General features: G+C 40.9%; 3 protein-coding genes across 3 annotated transcripts in view; all 3 read left to right on the top strand.

The window, feature by feature from the left end:
• Nucleotides 1-21,133, top strand: part of CFAP206 (cilia and flagella associated protein 206) — a 162,674-nt gene that overhangs the window by 106,303 nt on the left and 35,238 nt on the right. The gene's annotated exons all lie outside the window — the stretch shown is intronic.
• Nucleotides 20-2,920, top strand: SMIM8 (small integral membrane protein 8). The gene is made up of 3 exons (XM_072141987.1): nt 20-148; nt 606-810; nt 2,417-2,920. The coding sequence occupies exons 2-3, from the start codon at nt 679-681 to the stop codon at nt 2,573-2,575; spliced, it is 291 nt and encodes a 96-aa protein (XP_071998088.1). The 5' UTR covers nt 20-148; nt 606-678; the 3' UTR covers nt 2,576-2,920.
• Nucleotides 9,841-19,955, top strand: LOC140121875 (uncharacterized). The gene is made up of 8 exons (XM_072141986.1): nt 9,841-9,863; nt 10,042-10,106; nt 10,852-10,938; nt 11,022-11,119; nt 14,137-14,649; nt 15,777-15,834; nt 16,708-16,770; nt 19,326-19,955. Exons 2-8 carry the CDS (start codon nt 10,044-10,046, stop codon nt 19,407-19,409), a joined length of 966 nt encoding a protein of 321 aa, XP_071998087.1. The 5' UTR covers nt 9,841-9,863; nt 10,042-10,043; the 3' UTR covers nt 19,410-19,955.

Genomic DNA, 21,133 nt, shown 5'->3' with positions numbered 1-21,133 from the left:
ACTAGATGTAGCTGTGAACTTCATAAAGATAGAAACTTGCCCAGCTTCCAGGACTTCCGGTGTAGCTGTGCATGACCTTAGAGTCCAGGAAGACGGAGGTGTGGGCACGTGACTGGCAGCGTGACCTCCGGAGCCCTGTGCTGCCGCTGTAAGTGTGTGTGATGACAGAAGCAGTATGACTGGTCTGCACGTTATATGATGTGTGCATTATACTGTATGGACGTGGTGCACATTGCTGTGATGTGGAATAAAGCGTTACTGCAAAGTTTTCAAAAAATATTCTGTAGCTGCAATAGCTGAAAATGTTCATTTTTCTAATATACATTCATTAGCTTATTAAGCGGTTTCTCTGATAGTTCTTCCTTGCTCAGCCTAACCAACCTTTTTGTCAAGCATTTTGGTTGCTAAGGACATTATGGCGCAGAGGTACAGGGGTGTAAGATGGATGAGACTTCTTCATACACAGGTGGGGTTAACTGCATATTACAGCAAACACCCACCGCTAATACTGTTGGCACTGGTCGCTGTTCCATCTTTTTGTTTCTATATTGTGTTTTTGTTCCAGTAATGAATTCCTTCTGATGCTTAATTTTTATGATTTCTAGGCTATGATGTCAGAAAGCAACTTAACTAGATGTCAGAAATAACACATCACTGCAGCTGTTTCCATCTTTGAAGATGTCATCCTCTGAGCCATCTGGAATTAAAAGTGATGCCCCCAAAGAGAAGGACTATCGGACACCTGGATTTAGAGGGGTGAAGACAACCACCCTGTTTCGAGCCGTTAACCCGGAATTATTTATCAAACCTGTAAGGGATTTGTCTATCTGTTCTGCAGTAGTGGTTTAGGTCTACACCATAGCTATTGGCGTTGTGACTAGAGATGAGCGGATCTGAACTTTAGCACTTTGGCAAGGCAAAGTGTCACAATTAGTTTTGCAATTTATAGAAGTATATGTAACGTGACCCACAAGAAGCTTTTGGTAATAGTTTTTTCAGGGACACTGCACCTTTTAACCTGAACACCTGTGTGATATCAACCAAGCCATAATGTGTTCTGAAATAGTAAAACTACATCACACCTCCTGGTTAACACATTAAACGTTTTTATTGGGGGGGGGGGGGAGGGTTAATTACTGGTTTTTCTACAACCAGACATGACTCTTGGGGCCCATATGTATTAACAAATGCAGTTTTTACAGAACAATTATCCACAACCCTTGGCAGGATGTATTACTTCTACAATAATACAAGATATTCTAGTAGAAGTGATGATATATAGGAGTTCAAGAGTACAAGAAGGTTACAGATTACAACACCTTGTTCTGTCACATTGGATCTTGGTCATTTGTGAGGGCAGAGCCTGGATTTGTAAAAAGGTTTTCCTTCTGCTGCTCCCATCATGACAGTGCCCCCTCCCCCCTGTTGTATCAGATTGGTTAAAAATGACATAATCCTGGGGTGCGGTATGAAGATTGAGTGCCAGTGATGGTATCTGGCATGGACACATATACAGGCTTGACACTGCACATACTAGCATAGCTAGGCCAGGCCCCTTACCTCCGCTCCTGTTACTCTACAAACTACAGTGATAACATTACTACAGGAAAATGCCAGACTTGGTTCACATGATACATTTGTGTTGTATTTTACACATTTCAGGTGCATTGGGTGCTGTAAAATCTAAAAATAAAACTAAAAGCGTGTCTATACCCTAAATGGTAATGAAAAATACATTTCTCCAAGATGGCGCAAATAAATAATAATAAAAATCCTCTATAAATGTGGTATAATTGCTCTATAATATCAGCCTAGAGAATGAAATTATCATGTTAGTTAAATGGGTTTTCCCACAAGCTAAAGTTAGGCCCTATCCATGGGATAGGGCCTAATTTGCTGATCATTGGGGATCTCAGGGCTGAGACCCCCACAGATTGTGAAAACTAGGGGTCCGTCAGACTAATGGAGCGCTCACAATCTCCATTGGCTCCATTAGTCTGACAGAGCGATGAGAGCCGCTTTCCTGATCTGTGAGGGTCTCCGCACTGAGACCCCAATGATCAGCAAGTCGGGCCCTATCCCGTGGATAGGGCTTAACTTTAGTTTGTGGAAAAACCCTTTTAAGCCTTTGTAAAAGTGAAAATTTTAGTGAAGATTTTTTTCTTTGCCCTCTCAAAATGTACACCAAAATGAATCCATTAACATTGTCCTGCAAAAATCAAGCATCATATGATCACATTAAAGGCCAAGACTTTTAGTAAGGGGCAGTGGAAAACACAAAACATGGCATAGTCATAGTGAGATTGCAGTATTAAGTAGGTCAAATCCATTACTTGTACTTAACTACTAGGGGGTGACTGTGTGTATGTGTACAGGATATCACTACATTTCTATAAACATTTTTTTTTCTCTCCAGAACAAGCCAGTTATGGCATTTGGACTTTTCTCGATTACAATGTGTGTTGCCTATATTGCTTATTTACATGCAACAGAGGAGAATAAGAGAGACGTCTATGAAGCAGTTGATGGAGAGGGAAACAGATACACAAGAAGAAAAACCTCAAAATGGGATTGAGCTGCTAAGAGTCCTTCTGGCTCCCTTTGGACTATGTATTGAAAGTTTGTCACCAAGAGCAACAAATAATCAAATAAACTATATTTACACAAATGAAACCTGGAATTATGATCTAGAAATAAAATCTTTATAGGAGTATCTGTATAACATATATATGAATGCCCAAACGTCCTAAGACCCGTCAGTTCTATTTGATTCTTAAATTCAGCTGCAGTGCATCAGTCTGGTGGTCCTCCTGAATTATCCACCACATTATTAAAAAGATACTTTGTCAGTTCACTAAACGCTTTAGTTTAAGATAAATGATTGTAAATTTCAAAAAATAAATGCATTTATAAACTGTGATTCACATGTTTACACGATACACTGCGTCAGCTGTATGTGCATTTATGTCTGGTGTACCATTAAAAAACTTAAAACTAGAATTGGTCAACACATCACCAGCATTCTGTGGCCGCGGGCCTGCGTTCTGCCGGCTTCTCGGACGAGGGTGCGCAGCTATCTTAAGTTTTATCTTCAAGTTATTTTTTCAGTTTTTTTTTTTTTTTACTGCCATGTCTTATGTTTTTCTGTGTCTGTCTGGTCCGGACATGACGTGTCTAATTAGCCAGGTGTATGTAGGCATATTAGGAGGGCTTCATTTTTTTTTAACCCCTCAATGCTCTGCACCGTAGCTCTATGGCGTAAAGGTGCGGGGGATGAGTGGTACCGATGCTTGCACCGATCACGGCTATTAACCCTTTTGATGCCGCATGGCCGCCGCCATCTTTCTTGAGAACGTCATCGGGGGGGCGATCGTTTGCCATGACAGCCTCAGGTCTTTCTTAGACCCGTGGCTGCATGGATTCTAAAGATTCGTTACAATGAGCCAGTGGCTCATTGTAATGAATCCTATCCAAAAACACCTTATACTGCAATACAGTAGTATTGCAGTATATGGTAGGAACAATCAGACCATCTAGGGTTAAAGTACCCAAGATGGTCTAAGAAATAGTGAAAAAATAAAAAAAGTTTAAAAAAATAAAAATATTAAAAATTCAAATCACCCCCCTTTCCCTAGAACTGAAAACATAATAAACAGTAAAAATCACAAACATCAGTTATCACCGCTCCCCAAAATTCCCAATATATCAAAATATAAAAACGGTTATTGGCAACGGTGGCCGCCATAACGGGAAATGGCACCCAAATATCCAAAATGTGACTTTTACACCATTCTACATGACATAACAAATGGAATAAAAGTGATCAAAATGTCGCACAGACCTCAAAATGGTAGCAATGAAAACTTCGGCTCATTTTCTAAAAAATTATTAGCGTTTTTTTTTTTTGTATACATTTGTTTAATTTTTGAAAATGTATTAAACCCAATAAAACCTGTATAAATTTGGTATCACCGCGATCGTACCAATCCAAAGAATAAAGTAGAGGTGTTATTTGGAGTGCAGAGTGAAAGTCGTAAAAACTGAGCCCACAAGAACGTGACGCACATGCACTTTATATCAGTTTTTCCACATTTTGATTTTTTTCCAGCTTCCCAGTACATGGCATGGAATAATAAATAACATCAAAGCAGTAATGCTTTGAATACAGCCGAAACGCGTAGGTTTTGTTACCTACATGTACACTGTTGTACTTTTTTAAATGGATGAATAAATAAAGTATTACAAATTTTACATGGATGTGCTACGACAAACTTTTTGGAATCGTCTTTACATAAAGCCAGCGACACGTGTGCTCTACGTTCATACAAGCCTCCACATTGTTTCAGGACAAGCCAGGGTATGTGAGACATTTCTTCTCGTATTTACTTTATTTTTTTTTATTTCTGATTTCTAAATGTTATCCTCATCATACAGTTAGTCTAACCTCCCAAATAGGCTACTAACTAACATTAACCAAATGTCTGCTTTATGTTGACCTAATTTTTTATTGTTATGCAATTACGCTATAAGGAGCCTTGCAAATCGATCAGGAATTTTCACGAAAATATAAGATTCAATTATTTTAAAGGCCTATTCATGTTCATAGGGGTCTTAAAAGTTCTATTTCTTAGAAACTCCTTGCAAAGTACCACATTTTTAAATTGCACCCCTTAAACTATTCAAAACAGCCCTTGTTAAGCTTGTTAACCGTTCAAGCATCAAACATGAAATAAAACAAAATGGAGGTTCTAAACGGAATTTTCAAATCTTGACAAAATGTTCATTTAGCCCTAAAATGTACATGTTCACCTTAAAAAACAACAATAAAACTTGTAAAAGTAAAATTGTAAAGTAAGGTGGTTATAAATGATCTTTATTGTGTGAACATCAATAGGGCATTAAATGTGAGAAATTTCATTCATGGACAAACCCCTTTAATGGTTTGGCTATTATGCCAGTTTATGTTTAAAGGCTTCTTGAAAGTCAGATACAGATGCAGAGGTGGCTGCCTTGAAAGATAGAAGTGAGGTAAGCTTTCCTTTTACCACCCAGGAAAAAGTATTTGTATATTTATATACCAGAATCCCTGGTGGAACCTGCATGGCCGTTTTAGACTCTATAACCCTGTAAAGATGAACTGCAAAGTAAAATCTTCTTAATAACTTTAGTTACCTTCCAGACCCATGATCATCAGGCATACCCCTTTATATCCTGTATTACACACAATATATATATAAATATGTTGCTATGTTTATTAAGTTGTTTTTCCATAATTAGAAATCACCTAATCTTGAAGTGGCAGGCTGTGTCCATCTGGGACAGCCAGGATGTTGACGACAACGAAGCGGACTAAACTCCATCCTTTATCCCCTTGTTCTATTTGTCATTTGATAAAACCTCATGTCTGTGATCTTCCCATCATACACACTTCTACCCACATCACTTGTATGTAATTCTTAATGGTCTGAAATGTGTTGAATCATGTATGCAGGAATGTTAGAGTAGTGTTTTGTGTGATGAGATTGTTACTTTGTGTTGCACTGTAATGTTATATATGCTTCTATATTTAATTTATTGTGTTCTGTATCTTAGTCTTACAAATGCAATGTGCTTCATGTACTTATTGATAATCTGTTCTTTTTTTCTTTCAGTGTGCAGGCTACATCTTTGTGTTACTGTGGAAACTAGTTTTTCACTTTATCATCAAATGATAAAGATACACAGGAGAATCAGCAGGAATTTAGTTCCATCTGGGTTTAAAGAATGAGGTCATTTTCTTCATATATTGAACAAATCTGTTGGAAACTACATCTTAATGCTGAAGTTTTTCAATATTGTACAAAAGCATCTTGCATAAAATTGCAAAAATAATAAACAGCATATTAATATTTAATATTGAATCTAGCAATATATTTCTGGATACTCACTAGCTAGAACATGTAGTAAGTACTGTTTAAAGCGTAACTGTAAAGTTATTTGACAAAAAATAGTTTTAGCGCAGCTGAGAGAGTCTGGCAACAATTCCAACAATACCTATATCATGCTTCTGGCTTCTTCCTATACTGAGATATAGCCTCATATATCTATCTGTAAAATCCTCTCTGCTTCTCCTGAAGTAGACAGGACTTTCTGTGTGTGATATCAGCTAAGAGAACTGAGGCCAGAGTAGTAAGGGTGTACATGTGGACGTGCACAAAACAGCCCAGCCAACCAGGACACAGAATCAGCTACTGCTAGAACAGAGATCAGAACAAGGCAGGGAAGATACAGAGCTGACAGCACAGAGCACAGAGATAATCAGAGATTGTCATGGACAGAAATGATTATACAGTAATCATCTACACTGCAAAGAAAAATGATGATGGCACCATCACATTATGTGTTATATATAAATATAGATTTATATATACTAGCTCTAGATCCCGCCACTGCCCAGGATAGGAAATAACTGCTCTTAGCCATAACAACATAGAATGGGGTGACAAAAAATATTTTATATGTATTTATCTTCTGTGACTCTCTGACCGTGACTGTCTGATCTTCTCTTTCAGAGACTGTGTATGACCGTCTCTTTCAGTGACTGTCTCTGTATGGGACTGTGACTGTCTCTGACTGTCCCTTTGTCTATGGGGAGATTTATCAATAGTGTCTGAGAGCAGAACTGCTCTAGTTGCCCGTGGCAACCAATTAGAGCTCAAGTTTAATTTTTGCACAACTGTTTATAAAATTACAGCTGATCTCAGATTGTTTTCCATGGGCAAATGGAACTGTACCTCAGACATTTCTGATAAATCTCCCCCTATTTCTGTATCCCTATCCATATTACCTCACACATAAGCATTTTATACTCTTTGCCTATAGTAAGCAATCAAACCTCAGAGCTCATATTAATGACCTGTGGCAGAATAGAAACCAATCACCGCTCAGCTTCTAACTGCCACAGCAGCAGCAGACAATGGCTCCTGTATATGGTGGTTAAAAAGTGTATTTTGGAAAGCACGGGGGGGGGGTAAATTTCAATTTAAAATCTAGTATGACATTCCCTAAGTAACAGAGTGGCTGTGCAAAAATTGGTGATTGTAAACGCAACGGTGCAGATTCCTTTAACCGAAATACACACACACACACAGCTTTAAATATTATATATATATATATATATATATATATATATACTGTATAAAGATGGGAACCTCTCCAGAAGACCACATCTATGAGAGGACCTCTCTCAGTTTTCATTCAATCACTGATTTTTCAAAATTTTTATTATTAAATTTTTTTTAGTGTTTATTTTACTTGGAAGCTTCCCCCTATCTGCAGACAACCCCTTTCCGATGCAGAGAGGTTTCACTGTATATATACGTACTGTGCTGTGTGAGCAGGATCTGATTGGAATCCGTTAGAATTTATTTGTGTATTCCACATGTACACAATTCTACAGCATTCAAACTTTCAAACACAACCAGCTCTGCTGGCGTTTCCATAGAAACGCCGATGCGATCAGGCCGAGGCCCGCCCCGGTGGGCGTGACTTTGTCTGCGTTTGCGTTTGCAAGCGCAGACAAAGCGCCACGTATGGCGCCGGCCTAAGGGCGCTGTCACACGGGCGGGCCGCAGCCAGATCGCATCGGCGTTTCTATGGAAACACCAGTGATCGGGACCGAGCCATTCCCAATCGCAGGCGTTTCCATAGAAATGCCGATGCGATAGGGCTGCGGCCCGCATTGATGGGCGCGCTTTGGTATGCGTTTGCAAAGTCAGTCAAAACATCCCATGTGACAGCGCCCTAAGGGCGCATTCACATGTTGCGTTGTGTCGCGGTTTCTTTATGCGTTTTTGACACATTCCACTGGCTTCAGCCTTGATCACATGCTGAGGTTACACTGCGTTTTAGCAGATGCAGTGGAAACGCAATGTAACCTTATCATGTGATCATGCAGGTTTTCTGAATTTGCGCAATAAAAAATGGACAAAAATGGATGCGTTTTAAATAAACGGATGCGTTTTTTAATGCATGCGTTATTTAGTGGAGTGCTTAAAAACGGACCAAAAACGGTTTCAAAACGCCATGTGTGGCATCGCCCTTTGGCTGGTGCCACACGTAACGCTTTGTCTGCGTTTGCGTTTGCAAACGCAGACAAAGCGTTGCGTGTGGCACCAGCCTTTGCAATGTGTTGAAAACACATCAAAATACGCGACACAACGCATCATGTGAATGCACCCTAAGGCTGGCGCCACACGTAGCGCTTTGTCTGCGCTTGCAAACACAGACAAAGTCGTGCCCACCGGGCCGGCGGCACATGTGGCGTTTTGAACCCGTTCTCGGGCCGTTTTTAAGCAGTCCGCTAAAATATAGTTTTTGAAGACGCACTCATTTTTGACCGGTCTTACCAATTTAAACGGGGCAAAAACTGATGTGGTTTTAAAAAACGAATGCGGTTTTTAACGGACTGCTTTAAAACGGCCCAAAAACGGGTTCAAAATGCCACATATGCCGCCGGCCTAACGGAATCAAAAACAAATGCGTTAATGCATTGTTAACACATCGCGTTTATGATGGGTTTTGTTAACACAAAGGTTAACAGTAATGTAATTAGGCAAATCACTTCTCTTTAGCTGTTGTAATTTCTTTCAAACGCAATGAAAACGCAACCAAAATGCAGTGTGTGAACGTGCCCTGTGGGCGCGTTCACACGTTGCGTTTTGACCTGCGTTTTCTTTGCGTTTGAAACGCATATACAACAGCTGAGGAGAGGTGATTTTCCTAATTACATCACTGTTAACGTTTCCGTTTCCAAACGCATCGTAAACGCGATGTTAACGCGTGTGTTAACAAAGCGTTAACATATGTGTTTTGTTAATGCATGCGTTAACATTACATTTACAAATGTAAACGGTAATGTAATTAGGCAAATAACCTCTCATCAGCTGTTGTAATGCGTTTCAAACGCAATGAAAACGCAACCAAAACGCAGTGTGTGAACATGCCCTCAGGTTTCTATATAGCACGTGTCTCATATTAGCTGAGCATCTGCAGGCACCTGTGTTCTATAATACTATGATTGAAAGGTCCTGTGCAGGTACAAATTCCTCTGTATACTGGCCTTGGAGGGGAAGAAAGGTGTGCAGTCTGCTCCAGGTACGTGGCTGTTTAATCTGCTAAACGCTCCAAATTTATTTGTAAAATGATGGTTTTTTTTCTTCATTGTTCAATAATGCCGTCCTGTCAGGGTGATGCTACACATGGCGTTTTGAACCTGTTTTTGGTCTGTTTTTAAGCAGTCAGTTAAAAACTGCATGCATTTTTTGAAAACTCATCCGTTTCTGACAGGTTTCACCAATTATCTTGCTTCAAACTGGTCAAAAAAAGCGTATGTTTAAAAAAAACGCATTTTTTGACTGCTTAAAAGCAGGCCAAAAAACCTGTGTTCAAAACGTCACTTGTATCGCTAGGGTACGGGGGCAGGTTTTGGCCCGATTGCTTACGCGTTCTTATGAAAACGCAAGCGATCTGTAAGCAGAACCCGGTGGTGTCCTGCATGTCTATTTGTGCAGTAAGCAATCGCATGCGGGCCAGGACAAGGCCTTTAAGTGCCCTAGGCAGACAAGTAAAACTGCGCCCCACTTAATCAAAAGTGGCCAAACTAGGACCTACCCTAACTGAAAAAATTAAATGCCCCCCCCCCCCCTTAAAATAATAAAGAAATCTAAGTGGTCAACTGCTATGGACACTTCACCGGCGCCTAAGCGATGATGTTGGCAGCCATGCACCTGGGTCATAGAGGGCATTGGCTGCGTTCAGCAACGAGCGATGCGTGTATCTTAGTGATCATTACTGGGGGCCGGGGCAGTGGCCCAGAGTGGAAGGTGAGGGTGGTGCCTAGGAGATCGCCTACCTCTCATCCCAGCCCTGGCTAGTGGTACATGTGACCATACGCTAATGGAGATGTAGACCGAGCAGTAGAAATGACTATTTTCACCAATGGATTACTGTAGTCTATGTAATCCCTACTAACATATTGTCACTTCTGCTTTATTTCTTCAGCTATGGACCATATAATAGAATCTCTGATCAGTAACATTGGCCTTTCATCAAATAAGCTACTAAAGGTAATATGGCTTTATGTACATGTTAGTTTTTCAGTGACCAAACCAAGATCACACAAGGCTATGTGTTTTTACTTTAGATCATAGTTGGGACTAGTTTTCTATCATTATAGTATTGTCCTAATATACACAATGGCTCACATTTGCTAAAAACCGTGCATACTGCACTATGTCTAGTGTGCCGAGGGCAACAGACTCATGATTTCTAATGCTTTGACGGAGTGCAACTTTTTTTTTTTTTTTTTTCCATGGGACACGCTTCTGTCCCCTTTCGCGTGTTTAATGTTGTGCGTGGTCCAACTGAGTGCCCCCTTTAGTGCAGAAATTTGTATATAGTGTAATGTGTGCCACAAATGTGTTTTGGGCACTACTTAAATACATATTACACATGAGAACGTGCAAAGTCTGACAGAAAACTGGCGCAGGGACCTTGGTAAATCTGGGCCAAAGGCTCTTTTTTTTTTATCTGTGTAAAAATTGAATATAGATTTAGGCCAAGCCCCTCTCTTGCTTGCGTTTTGACTGTTTACCATGTGTTTGGCTGCTTAGAACCTGTTTTTCTTAATCCTGTTTTTTGGTCAGTTTTAAAAATGCATGCTTTAAAATGGACCAAAAAACAGGCTGTGTGGCTTCACCCTTTGCATTGAAAAAGCTCTATAAACGCTGTGTTAAACCGCGGCCTTCATGACCTTAACCAGTTACAATCCTATGTACAACTGCAATAACCCAGTGGTCTTTTCTCTAATAGGGTGTCCTTCTGAACACTGCTATTGAGCTGTTTAGTTTTATTGTTGCTTCACCCGACCCCAGCTCGGGTTACTTGTACCATGATTGGGTAAGTGTATCTTATAAATTTTTTTTTTTTTTTTTTTTTGGGACACAGTTAAAATGTCAATATGACAAAATATCTTTCTTTAGACTATGGAAGATTTTGAGGACTTGTATAACGCAGTTCCTGATACAGGACCAATTTTGGAGAGTACAGACGTCTGGATCCCATCCTTGGCTTCAGATGGGTAGGTGTAAACAAAATGTCATGGACCTTAAATGGCAGCAATAGATGGAAAAGGCATCCGCTATAATTTAACTAGTATCAGATGAGTTAATGGATGGATTGAAGGTAATATCTTCAGCTATAGCTCCTGTTTAGGGAACTTTATTTTTATTTCAGGTGCATAAGTCCTCAATCATGGAAATGTTATGCCCACCTGGCATTAGTGTATATGCAAATCAGACTATATAATACCACCATACTAGTAACCAGCGTCTGACTGGTTACCAAGTGGCCCTGTTCCTGTGACTGCCGGGCCCCTGGATACTCAGGGCTGAGGCCTAGCCTATGCCTGAGTCAAGTTCAGGCACTAGCAGTGTCACATATGACGGCACGTCCAGCTGCCTGCCCGAACGCCAAGTTACCTAGGCCTAGACAGGCCTATGGTCTGGTGCTGACACACTGAAGTGATCACGTCCATCTGCACTTTCGATGACTTTATCACCCTTGCTGGATCAGGTGCAGAGCCACAAACAAGATCAGTGGCAGTAAAACGAACCGCCAGTTGAGCATTATCCTCTAATTTTTGTCTTTGGGGGCAGTTACAATATTGGCTAATGAGGAGGAGGGGGGGCACTGTTACTAAATTAGATAAATGGAAACGTTTAGCTCACCTGGCATGCCAAACGTAGTCCACACTGCTACAGGTGCACATTGATCACTCCGAAGTAGGAAGAGTACACTGAAGTGGAAGGAGAAGATCCCGGCACATGTGTGTAGAAATAAAAGTAAGATTCTTCTTTATTGGTATCCTTTAAAAATACACGATCCATCCACATAGTAGAAATGACCTACACATTTCGGCTATGCGCCTTTATTCATGGTCTGACCATGAAGTCTACTGCCGTCATTATTTTATGTGTATCGTAATATGCGTGTTATGCTGCACATTTGTACAGCATAATATATATTGTCCACAGCATGAATGGGCATCTCAGATAAGAGATGTCAGGGAGAGGGTGGGGACAGCAGAAAAACAAGACTATTGATCCCTCATCTCTAATTCCTGCCATGTGGTCAGCAGCTACTGGGACAGATCTGTGTAACTATATAAATAATGTAGTATTTTCTAGAGGGTAAGGGGCCCCATTCAGAAGTCTGCTATGGAGCCCTACCACTCCTAGTTACGCCCCTGATCTTGGGCTTCATATTACCTGAAACTGTTTGTGGCCTATTAACACAATAGAATAGTACATGAGGGTTATGGAGGGGACACATGGGCTGAGCCCTCTTTATATGCAATGGGCGCTAGCAGCAGGTGTCTGCTGCAAAATACAGAAATTGGGCCAGGGTTTTAGCTTTGGCGACAGGTGGGCACAATCGTAAACCTGTTGGGTATTGCTTCCTCTTTCAATCTGTAATGGAAATAAAACATCCAAATGTCTGAATTGGAACGAATTTCTTGATGGGGTTTTCATTTATTAGTATTAAAACATAAAAAACTTTTTAAATGCTTAGTTTCAAGGAATAAAAGAGTAATGTGGCCTACACAGTCATAAATACAAAGCCATCTACCAGTACTTCACTAAATGGTGTCATAAATGAATGCCGTCGGGCAGCCAAGATGTTTAAAGGACTAAGCTGTTGGTAGTTGATTATTACTCACCTCCCTGTCTGGTCCCCTGTATTCTCCATGCTCCATTTTCTCATAACTTTGTATGCTGCTTACACTTTGGAGAAAAATTATTTTATACCATATGCAAACTAGCCTGTGGTACGCCCCCGAGACCGTTCTGAGAGCTGGTAACCTCTTCAGCTCTCTTCAAATCTCCTGCTGGCAACAAGCCGGCAGATAGTCACACACATGTGCAAGATTTTCATTCAATACATGGCCGGCGTGCTACCCAGTGCAAGATTTGAAAAGCGAGCAGCTGACTTCATCGGCTCTCAAAACCGTTCCATGCCACCCACCCCAGGGCATGCATAAATTATACTCTGGAGTGAGTCTACATACAGTATAAAATGTTTTTATACAAAATGTGGGCATACAAAGTTATGGGAAATGGAGACTGTGGCAACGGGGAGGTGAGTAATAATCATGTCCTTTAATATATGTCCCCAAGCTTCCTGTTTCAGAATCTGCAAGTACATGTAGCACCAAGGGAAGCCACTGGATATGAACTACAAAAGGGGATACAAATTCTATACATTATATGAATGAGATGCCTTCATTGTAGCACATCTGCAAGCTTCCTTCTGCCAAATACAATTTCTGGAGGCCATTTCCTACACTTGTTCCGTGCTTGTTTGACATGCAGGGCTTGCAATGAACACTGACACATTTTATTCAATGTTCCTTTCCTTGTTTAAAGCATGCTGTGGAATGTCAAAGTTAGAAAAGAGCAGGAGGTCAGCTGGAGCCGCTAACTGGGTGCCCGCCTTGACCAAGGGCAAAGCAGGCAAAGGGTTAACTTGGAGAGAAGGGAGGAGAAGAGTGAAGCGGTGGGTAGGTAAGGTGGGGTCTTACCCAGTATTAAAGACCAGGGTGGTGTTTCAGACTTCCTCTTAGACCACCTGCATGAACAAAGATGCCCACCCTTGGGTAGGGTGAAGAGTTTGTCACACAGCTGCGGGATAAGGCCTCTAAGGGGGATTTTTGGGGGGAGAATAATGAGAGTTTTTAAGCTGAGCGTGTAACCAACAGGGAGATGGATGGTGGTGATGTAACACGGCAGTGGGACAGGGCTACCTACAGCATATTTGTCAGCCCTCAAGCCAACTCGGTGCATTTGGGGTAGGCAGGTAGCCAACATCTAAGAATCGTTGATTTATGTTTGTATGTTCTGTTATTAAACAGGCTGCTGTGGCTTAATTTTTCCAACTGTCATGCAGTAATAATTCCAGGCATAGATGGCTTTTCTTTTATCCCATGAGTCAGGGTTGTACATATTTTCTGTTGTTGTCAGCACTGAACTGTTCATATATATTATCTGTATATCCTTATAATTGTATATAATGAATATTCATTCACTTTATTTACAGGATGATTGATGAGGTGAAGCATATGCCATCTGTAGTTCAGGATACAAACTTTATAACTTCACAGCATGAGCAGGATACTATATATTTGCCTATGCCAGATAAGATCAGTATACAAGACGAACAAGTAAATGTTAAATTGGATAATAATCTTTTAAGCAATCTGAGCACATCTGAATCCTTCTACTATTTAGTTGGCCCAGTGAATGTGTGGTTGGAATTTCCATTTGCTTTGGATATGGAAGCCACCCCAGCTCAAACAAATGCTGATGATGAAAATTTTACTGACCATGACTTTAATTGCTATTTGGGAACAGAATTTTCATTCCTAAATGCCAGCCTAAGACATAGGAGTGAAGAAGGCATTGAAGAGCTTTTACTCCAAAGTGAAAACCACCAATTGGATTCATACTCTACATTGTTGAATTATGAAACGGAAGCTAAAGATACTATACTCTGGGACAGTTATGATTTACACTTATCAAGGAGCCCTATGCAGCATGCACATACTAACTTGTGAGTATACTCAAGCATCACTTGGCAATGTCACAGGTCGTTGCAGTTATTTACACATTTGTACATTAAAATGGGTGAAGTGGTCAATAAAACTCCATTCTCATGATTCCAAAAGTGGGATAAAACTTTTTAAATTGTCCTTAGTTCTCCGCTATCTACAGGACGGTGAATAACAAGTGAACTGCTGGACCCCAGTGAATGGATTTTCACTAATAAGTGAGGTGACGGGCCGAGCGTGTATCCTGCTGCATAATTCTATTCCATCGGAGAGAATGAGATACTGGTGCACCACTATTCAGACCTCTGTTGGTGAATGGAGCAGTAGAGTGCACACTTGTCCTGCGGATTTAAGGGTTAACTTAATAACTTGGGACAATCTTTTTAACGCCAAGCCTTTTTTTTTTTTTTTTTTAATTTGACTTCTATGAAAAGGGGGGTGGTTTAGACTTTTATTTACCACTTTTCTTTACGACCCCCAAGGTTGTCTGATCCTACCATTACAGTATTGCAGTATAGGGCAATTTTCATCCTCTTTCATTACAATGTGCGAATTGAAAAATTAGGCCCTGATGGGATCTTCACCCATGCACAGCTGACGGTGGTGATGGACGGGTTAACACTGGCTAGTGCTATCTGTAAGTGTTTGCTGCAATATGCAGCAAAAACTTGCTGGCTATGGACAGGACTCAGGCCATGAGCCCTCTCCATTCACCCACAGCCGATGCATAAGGTAAGGGGTTATAGGACATCTACCGTCAGGCCATCAGATACCTGGTAGAACCATGTTAGATTTGTATTGCTCACCTCTGTCAGTCCCTGGCAGTATGTAGCTCTTATCATAAGTCTGAATGATCACATTTCATCAAAATAGAATATTCAAAGCAGTCGGCTTTAAGGGTTTTTGAGAGTCGGTGACATCGTCAGCTCTCGGAACTCTTTAGACGGTGCCAGAAGGCACTTTAGGGTGTGACTAAATTAGACTACAGCTGACTTGATGAAATGTGGGCATTCAAAGTTGGTTGTAAAATTGCTTGCTTGCCACAGCACATGCATTGTGTACATGTTTTGTATGTACAAAATAATTCAGTTATGTGAAGTGTATAACTTTATATATTTTGTTATGCAAGATCATTTGGATGGGAAAATGAAGACCTCTCAACTATGGAAGATCTTATTACACTTATGGTAAAGTAGAACATGTTTCTGTTTCTTGCAGAAGATGTTTACATCAATAAAGTAGCACATTTATACTATTAAACAAATAAGGATGTATGGATAAGCTCACAAACTGGGCTCTCTCCATACAGAGATGTAAACTGTAACCTAGCAGCCTGTGTCACACTGCCACATCTCTTTACAGTGACTTATAAGGGTAAAGTTTATACTTCCTAGTGGCACAATTTCAAGGGGGTTTTCTTATTTGGGCATTGACATGCAATTGAATTCATCAACCATATATAAACATTTCTTTATTTAAAAATTACATTGTACAATCACTCCAGCATCAGTGGTCATATCCAAGAACAAACAAAGTCTTTGTATTTGAAATGGCTGGAAGTTACTGCATTTCTAACGTGTGTCCTGTGCTAAGGAATGCTGAATTGAGGTGATCCACTAGGGCTCAATAGTGCATGTCTGACCACCACTTCTATAGAAGAAATAGAGACCCCTTGGGAACTGATGCAAGGATGGGGAAAACTGTAGAAATGTAGAGGGGGGGGGGGAAAAATGGGTTATAAAATATTTAAGGCTCCAGGGTGTAGTAGCGAGATGCTTGGCACTCCTGGTTTGCATAATCATGCCTTCAAAGTCTTGCGCAGTTGCACAGACCTCGGCTGGCTGTGCAGATCACGAGAGCACATGCGCAGGACCTTGCAGACATCACTGGTACTCAGCTAAGGGGAGGGAGGCGTGTATAATTATGTAAATCGGGAGCTCCACAGCCTCATTTAAATACTTTTATAACTGCCTTTATTAGTAAGAAAAGGCCTAGCAGTAATTGGGCTCAGCTTAAGTGTACAAGTGGTTAATTTCCTTTAAATGTGCCTTGCCTTGCAGGAGGAAGAAATGATGCTTCTGTCTCGACAAGATAAGAATCTTCTGTCCACAGACTTGCACCCGGTATGGACAAACATTTTGTCAGTTAAACATATGTACACGTTTTAACATCGCTCAGATATCGGGATGTGTTCTAACATTCAGTTTGTCAGATGCAGTTTTTTGAAGCCAAAAATCAGATGTGGATCATTATGGTAAGAACATCTCATTTAGAGAAGCTACTCTTCTTCTCCCCCCCGCCCCCCCCCTTTTTCTTTTCTCCTTCCTGCACTCCTGGTTTGAACGTCAAACTGCATTTGAAAAACTGAATGTACGTTACAGACCAAAAGTTTGGACACTCCTTCTCATTCAAAGTTTTCTGTATTTTCATGACAAAAAACAAATTTAACACTGAAGGCATCAAAACTATGAATTAACACATGTGGAATTATATACTTAAAGGGGTATTCCAGGAATCAGCATAATTCATATAGAAATGGGTACTCAAAATAGAAGCTAATATGTAATTAGTTGTTATTTAAAACTTGCTCCCCTTAGCAGAAAAATGCTGGTGACATAGACTGTAATGGAGAATTATAATGCTACTGGCCCTTTAATCAGTCCGTTAATTTCCTCCGCGCGGTCCGTTGCGGAGCGGACACAGGACAGAAGATGGCCGCTGGTCACATGTCCACATCACATGTCCTGCACCTGCCTGGGCAGGTCATGTGATACCACTAAGTTTGGCTGTATTCGGTTGGTTGAAGTGCATCCAGTATGGCCAGTGTTGTGGTGATGGTGTTACACATCATTACTATGGTAACAGAGCAGCACAGTCTGTTACATCATCACTGGGGGCAGAGCATAAGATGGAGGAGTTACTGAGAACTAAAGGATCATGGAACTTGTAGTTTTCAGTGGCGGCCATCTTAGTGATAACTCCACCTACTTTAGAGAGGCCATAAATTTTGTAAAGCATAAAATCAAACTACTTGAGCTACGTTTTGTGACTAATGACATTGAGTATTGTTGTATTCATTTATTTATATCATCATGGGTTTTTGTGTCAGACGTTCATATTTCAGGAATACCCCTTTAAGTGAAGCAACTGAAAATATGTCTTATATTCTAGGTTCTTCAAAGTACCCACTTTTTGATTACTGCTTTGCGTTCTCTTGATGAGCTTTAAAAGGTAGTCACCAGAAAAGGTTTTCACATCACTGATGTGCCCTCAGGTTTAATAAGTGGGATTTCTTGCCTTCTAAAGGGTTAGCCATAATACAAATTCTAAGTAAAGAAAAAAAGGTGGCCATCGTTACTATAAGAAATGAAAGACGGTCTGAAAAATTTGGGAAAACCTTAAGTGTCCCCAAGCAAAAATCATCAAGCGCTACAAAGGAAACTCTCACATGAATACTGCCCCAGAAAAGGAAGACCAAGAGTCACCTCTGCTGCAGAGGATAAATTCATCCAAGTCACCAGCCTCAGAAATTGCAGGTTAACAGCAGCTCAGATTCGAGACCAGGTCGATGCCACACAGAGTTCTAGCAGCAGACAGTCTCCTCTTAATAGTTGGGGATGTGTGTGCAGCAGCCTTTATGGTAAAATATCTGCTAGGAAACCACTGCTAAGGACAGGCAACAAGCACAAGAGACTTGTTTGGGCAAGTACACAAGGAATGGACATTAGACCAGTGGAAATCTGTGCTTTGGTCTTAGTCCAAATTTGAGATCTTTGGTTCCAACCACCGACTCTTTGTGCAATGCAGAAAAGGTGAACAAATGGACTCTACATGCCTGGTTCCCACTGTGAAGCATAAAACCCTGAGGTGAACTGAACCAGCATGGTTACCACAGCATCTTGAAGCGGCATGATATTCCATCCAACTTGCGTTTAGTTGGACCGTCATTTATGTTTCAACATGACAAATAACCCCAAACGCTCATCCAGGCTGAACACCTCTGGGAACTCCTTCGAGACTATTGGAAGACCATTTCAGGTGACTACCTCTTGAAGCTCATCAAGAGCGTGCAAAGTGGTAATCAGAGCAAAAGGTGGCTATTTTGAAGAAAGTACAAAATAAGACTTGTATGAACAAACCCTCAAGATTAAGTTGCTGTGTGTAAAGGCATCTATCTTGTAAAATTGTTGCAGATCACTACATCATGGGAAATTGGGTTTTGCCTTGGGAGGATTATAAAGATGCCCGCACCCAAGGTAGCTGGGGGTTGGATGCAGTCTGGTGTAGCTCACAGCCCAGGTCCTATAGTCTGAAGGGAGACCGCAGGCTGCTGGTCTCTTGCAGGTCTTATGCTATATCTGAATGCTGGAGCAGACTGTTCTAGGTTGAACTGGACTCCAGGGATCTTTATAAGCTCACACTCAGAGGGGAAATTCAAGCTTCCAACCAATAGCGGAACAAGGATTAACATTGTATAAAACAATAAGGGCAACATGGGGATTACAGCTGCAATACCAAAAGTGAGTAATAGATGGCAGCAAATGCAAACACTTATTTGTGTGCAGGCTGCTCCTTGGATTTGACTCGTGCATTTTTTGTTAGGGGCTCCAAAACCAAGTCATAAGTCTTGAAGGAACTTCTGAGGCCAAAGTAAAACTTTTCCCTTTTATGTTTTTAGAATAAAATGCTAGCTAAGAAGCTACCAACCTCTACCCCATGTATGAAGAAAACGAGACCTAGAGGGTTTCAGACTGCATTTTAGGCTACCTGCACACGACTTTAAAACTTGTACTAGCCATTATTCTATTTGTACAGCTACTGCACATTGTAAATCACTGCTATGCATGAGATGCAAAAGGTAAAACGGGTCCTTTTCCTGCTATTTCCTATTTGTCATTGGTGCACAAGATGAAACCGTCCACAGGACACTTGTTTGAGGTGAAAACTAAGAAGCGGATGGACTTCTTTGGGGTTTTTTTTTTTTTAAATGTATAAAGCACAGATATTGGTATAAAATATGCCTCATTATTTATTTGCTATTTCTCTTATGATGGTGCACTCTTATATATGTATATTAATATATTTTGTGTATTGCCACAATGATCACGGTTTGTTGCACGTTGTGTGAATAGTTGTTATATCATTTCACTGTATGACTTGTATCTTGTCACAGTTTGATCAATGGTTTGTTTGTATTTTTCCCACAATTTTTATACAAAAGCATTTGACACTGATTTATGCACATTGATCTCCATTTTGTATGTATTTTAAAATGTTTTTAATAAATGGCCAAAAGATTATAAATGTTTCTGATGCTCCTTGACCATAATTTTTCTATAATGCAAGTAAAACTATAAAGTGTTGAATATATTTTCTTGAATTATTTATCTGTGCCATGTAACCACTTGGTTACCCTGCGCAGCCTATTAATGTCTTAATTAGATGGTCCATGGTGACACTTGGCGTTTTTGCTGCTGCGCTTTAAAATGCATTGAGGAAAGACTCATCCAATAAATCATATTTTTCCAAACAATAAATTCGCAAGAGATTCCACTTGGGGCCGCATTTACACCCTGCGACCTACATCTGTTTTTAGAGCAAATGCTAGCACTCGAACAAAACGTCCTAGTTTCCAAACTATTTGGGTCTAAATGAATCTGTGATCGGGAGAAGCGACAGAAGCGCCCCCCCCCCCCCCCCCCCGGTTGTTGTGGTTTTTTTTGTTATGGTTGGGCGTGCCAGATTGCCAGAAGCAGTTGGAGCAGTCAAATGGGCACAGGACACGGAGTGCCAATGGAGGGGCTGGGGTAAGACTGATTAAAAATTCTAGAGGTGGGGGGGGGGGGGGGGGCTGGGGGAAAGCTGTTAAAAAATATAATTTGTCCTGTGTTTAAAAATGCAAGGTGACCCCTTTGTGGGTGGTACTCGGCCCAATTGGTAACGAGCACACGCAGTTTTTTATTTGAACAATTCAAAACAATGCATTAACATAAAAACAAGAACACAATCAAGATGAGCAGTTGATGTGCCTTGGGTACCAGATCTCTAGGCATACCTTCCAACCGCCCTGGTTTTTGCGTACTGTCCCACCGTACCAGGTGGTTGCGAGATTTTCCCACACTGCCCCTCTCCCAGCATTATGCTACCTCTTCACATAATGCCTGAAAGTGTAATGTGAGGAGGTAGCTCTGCCCTTTGGCTGGCATCACCCCATCCCTGAGTGCAGGAGAAGAGAAAGTGACTGCTTGCGGGGGAACGAGGGAAGGTAAAAAAGGTGTTTAACCCCTTACATGTGACGTAATAGAAGATGCTGCTTATTACAGCAAAGGCTTACCGGTAACACCCGCTTTGGTGCTAGCACCAATCATGGGTGTAAACCCGCGGATCGCAGGCGGTCCATGCGCTGCCCTCTTCCTGAGGATCGTTGCTCCCTGTGACATTATCGGGGAATGATGATCCGTCGACATGACCGCCTCGGGTCTTCTG

This window comes from Engystomops pustulosus, chromosome 3 (genome assembly GCF_040894005.1).
Source record: "Engystomops pustulosus chromosome 3, aEngPut4.maternal, whole genome shotgun sequence".
NCBI classification, from domain to species: Eukaryota; Metazoa; Chordata; class Amphibia; order Anura; family Leptodactylidae; genus Engystomops; species Engystomops pustulosus.
Note: the sequence above shows the minus strand (reverse complement) of the source record. Positions and strands in the feature narration are given on the sequence as shown.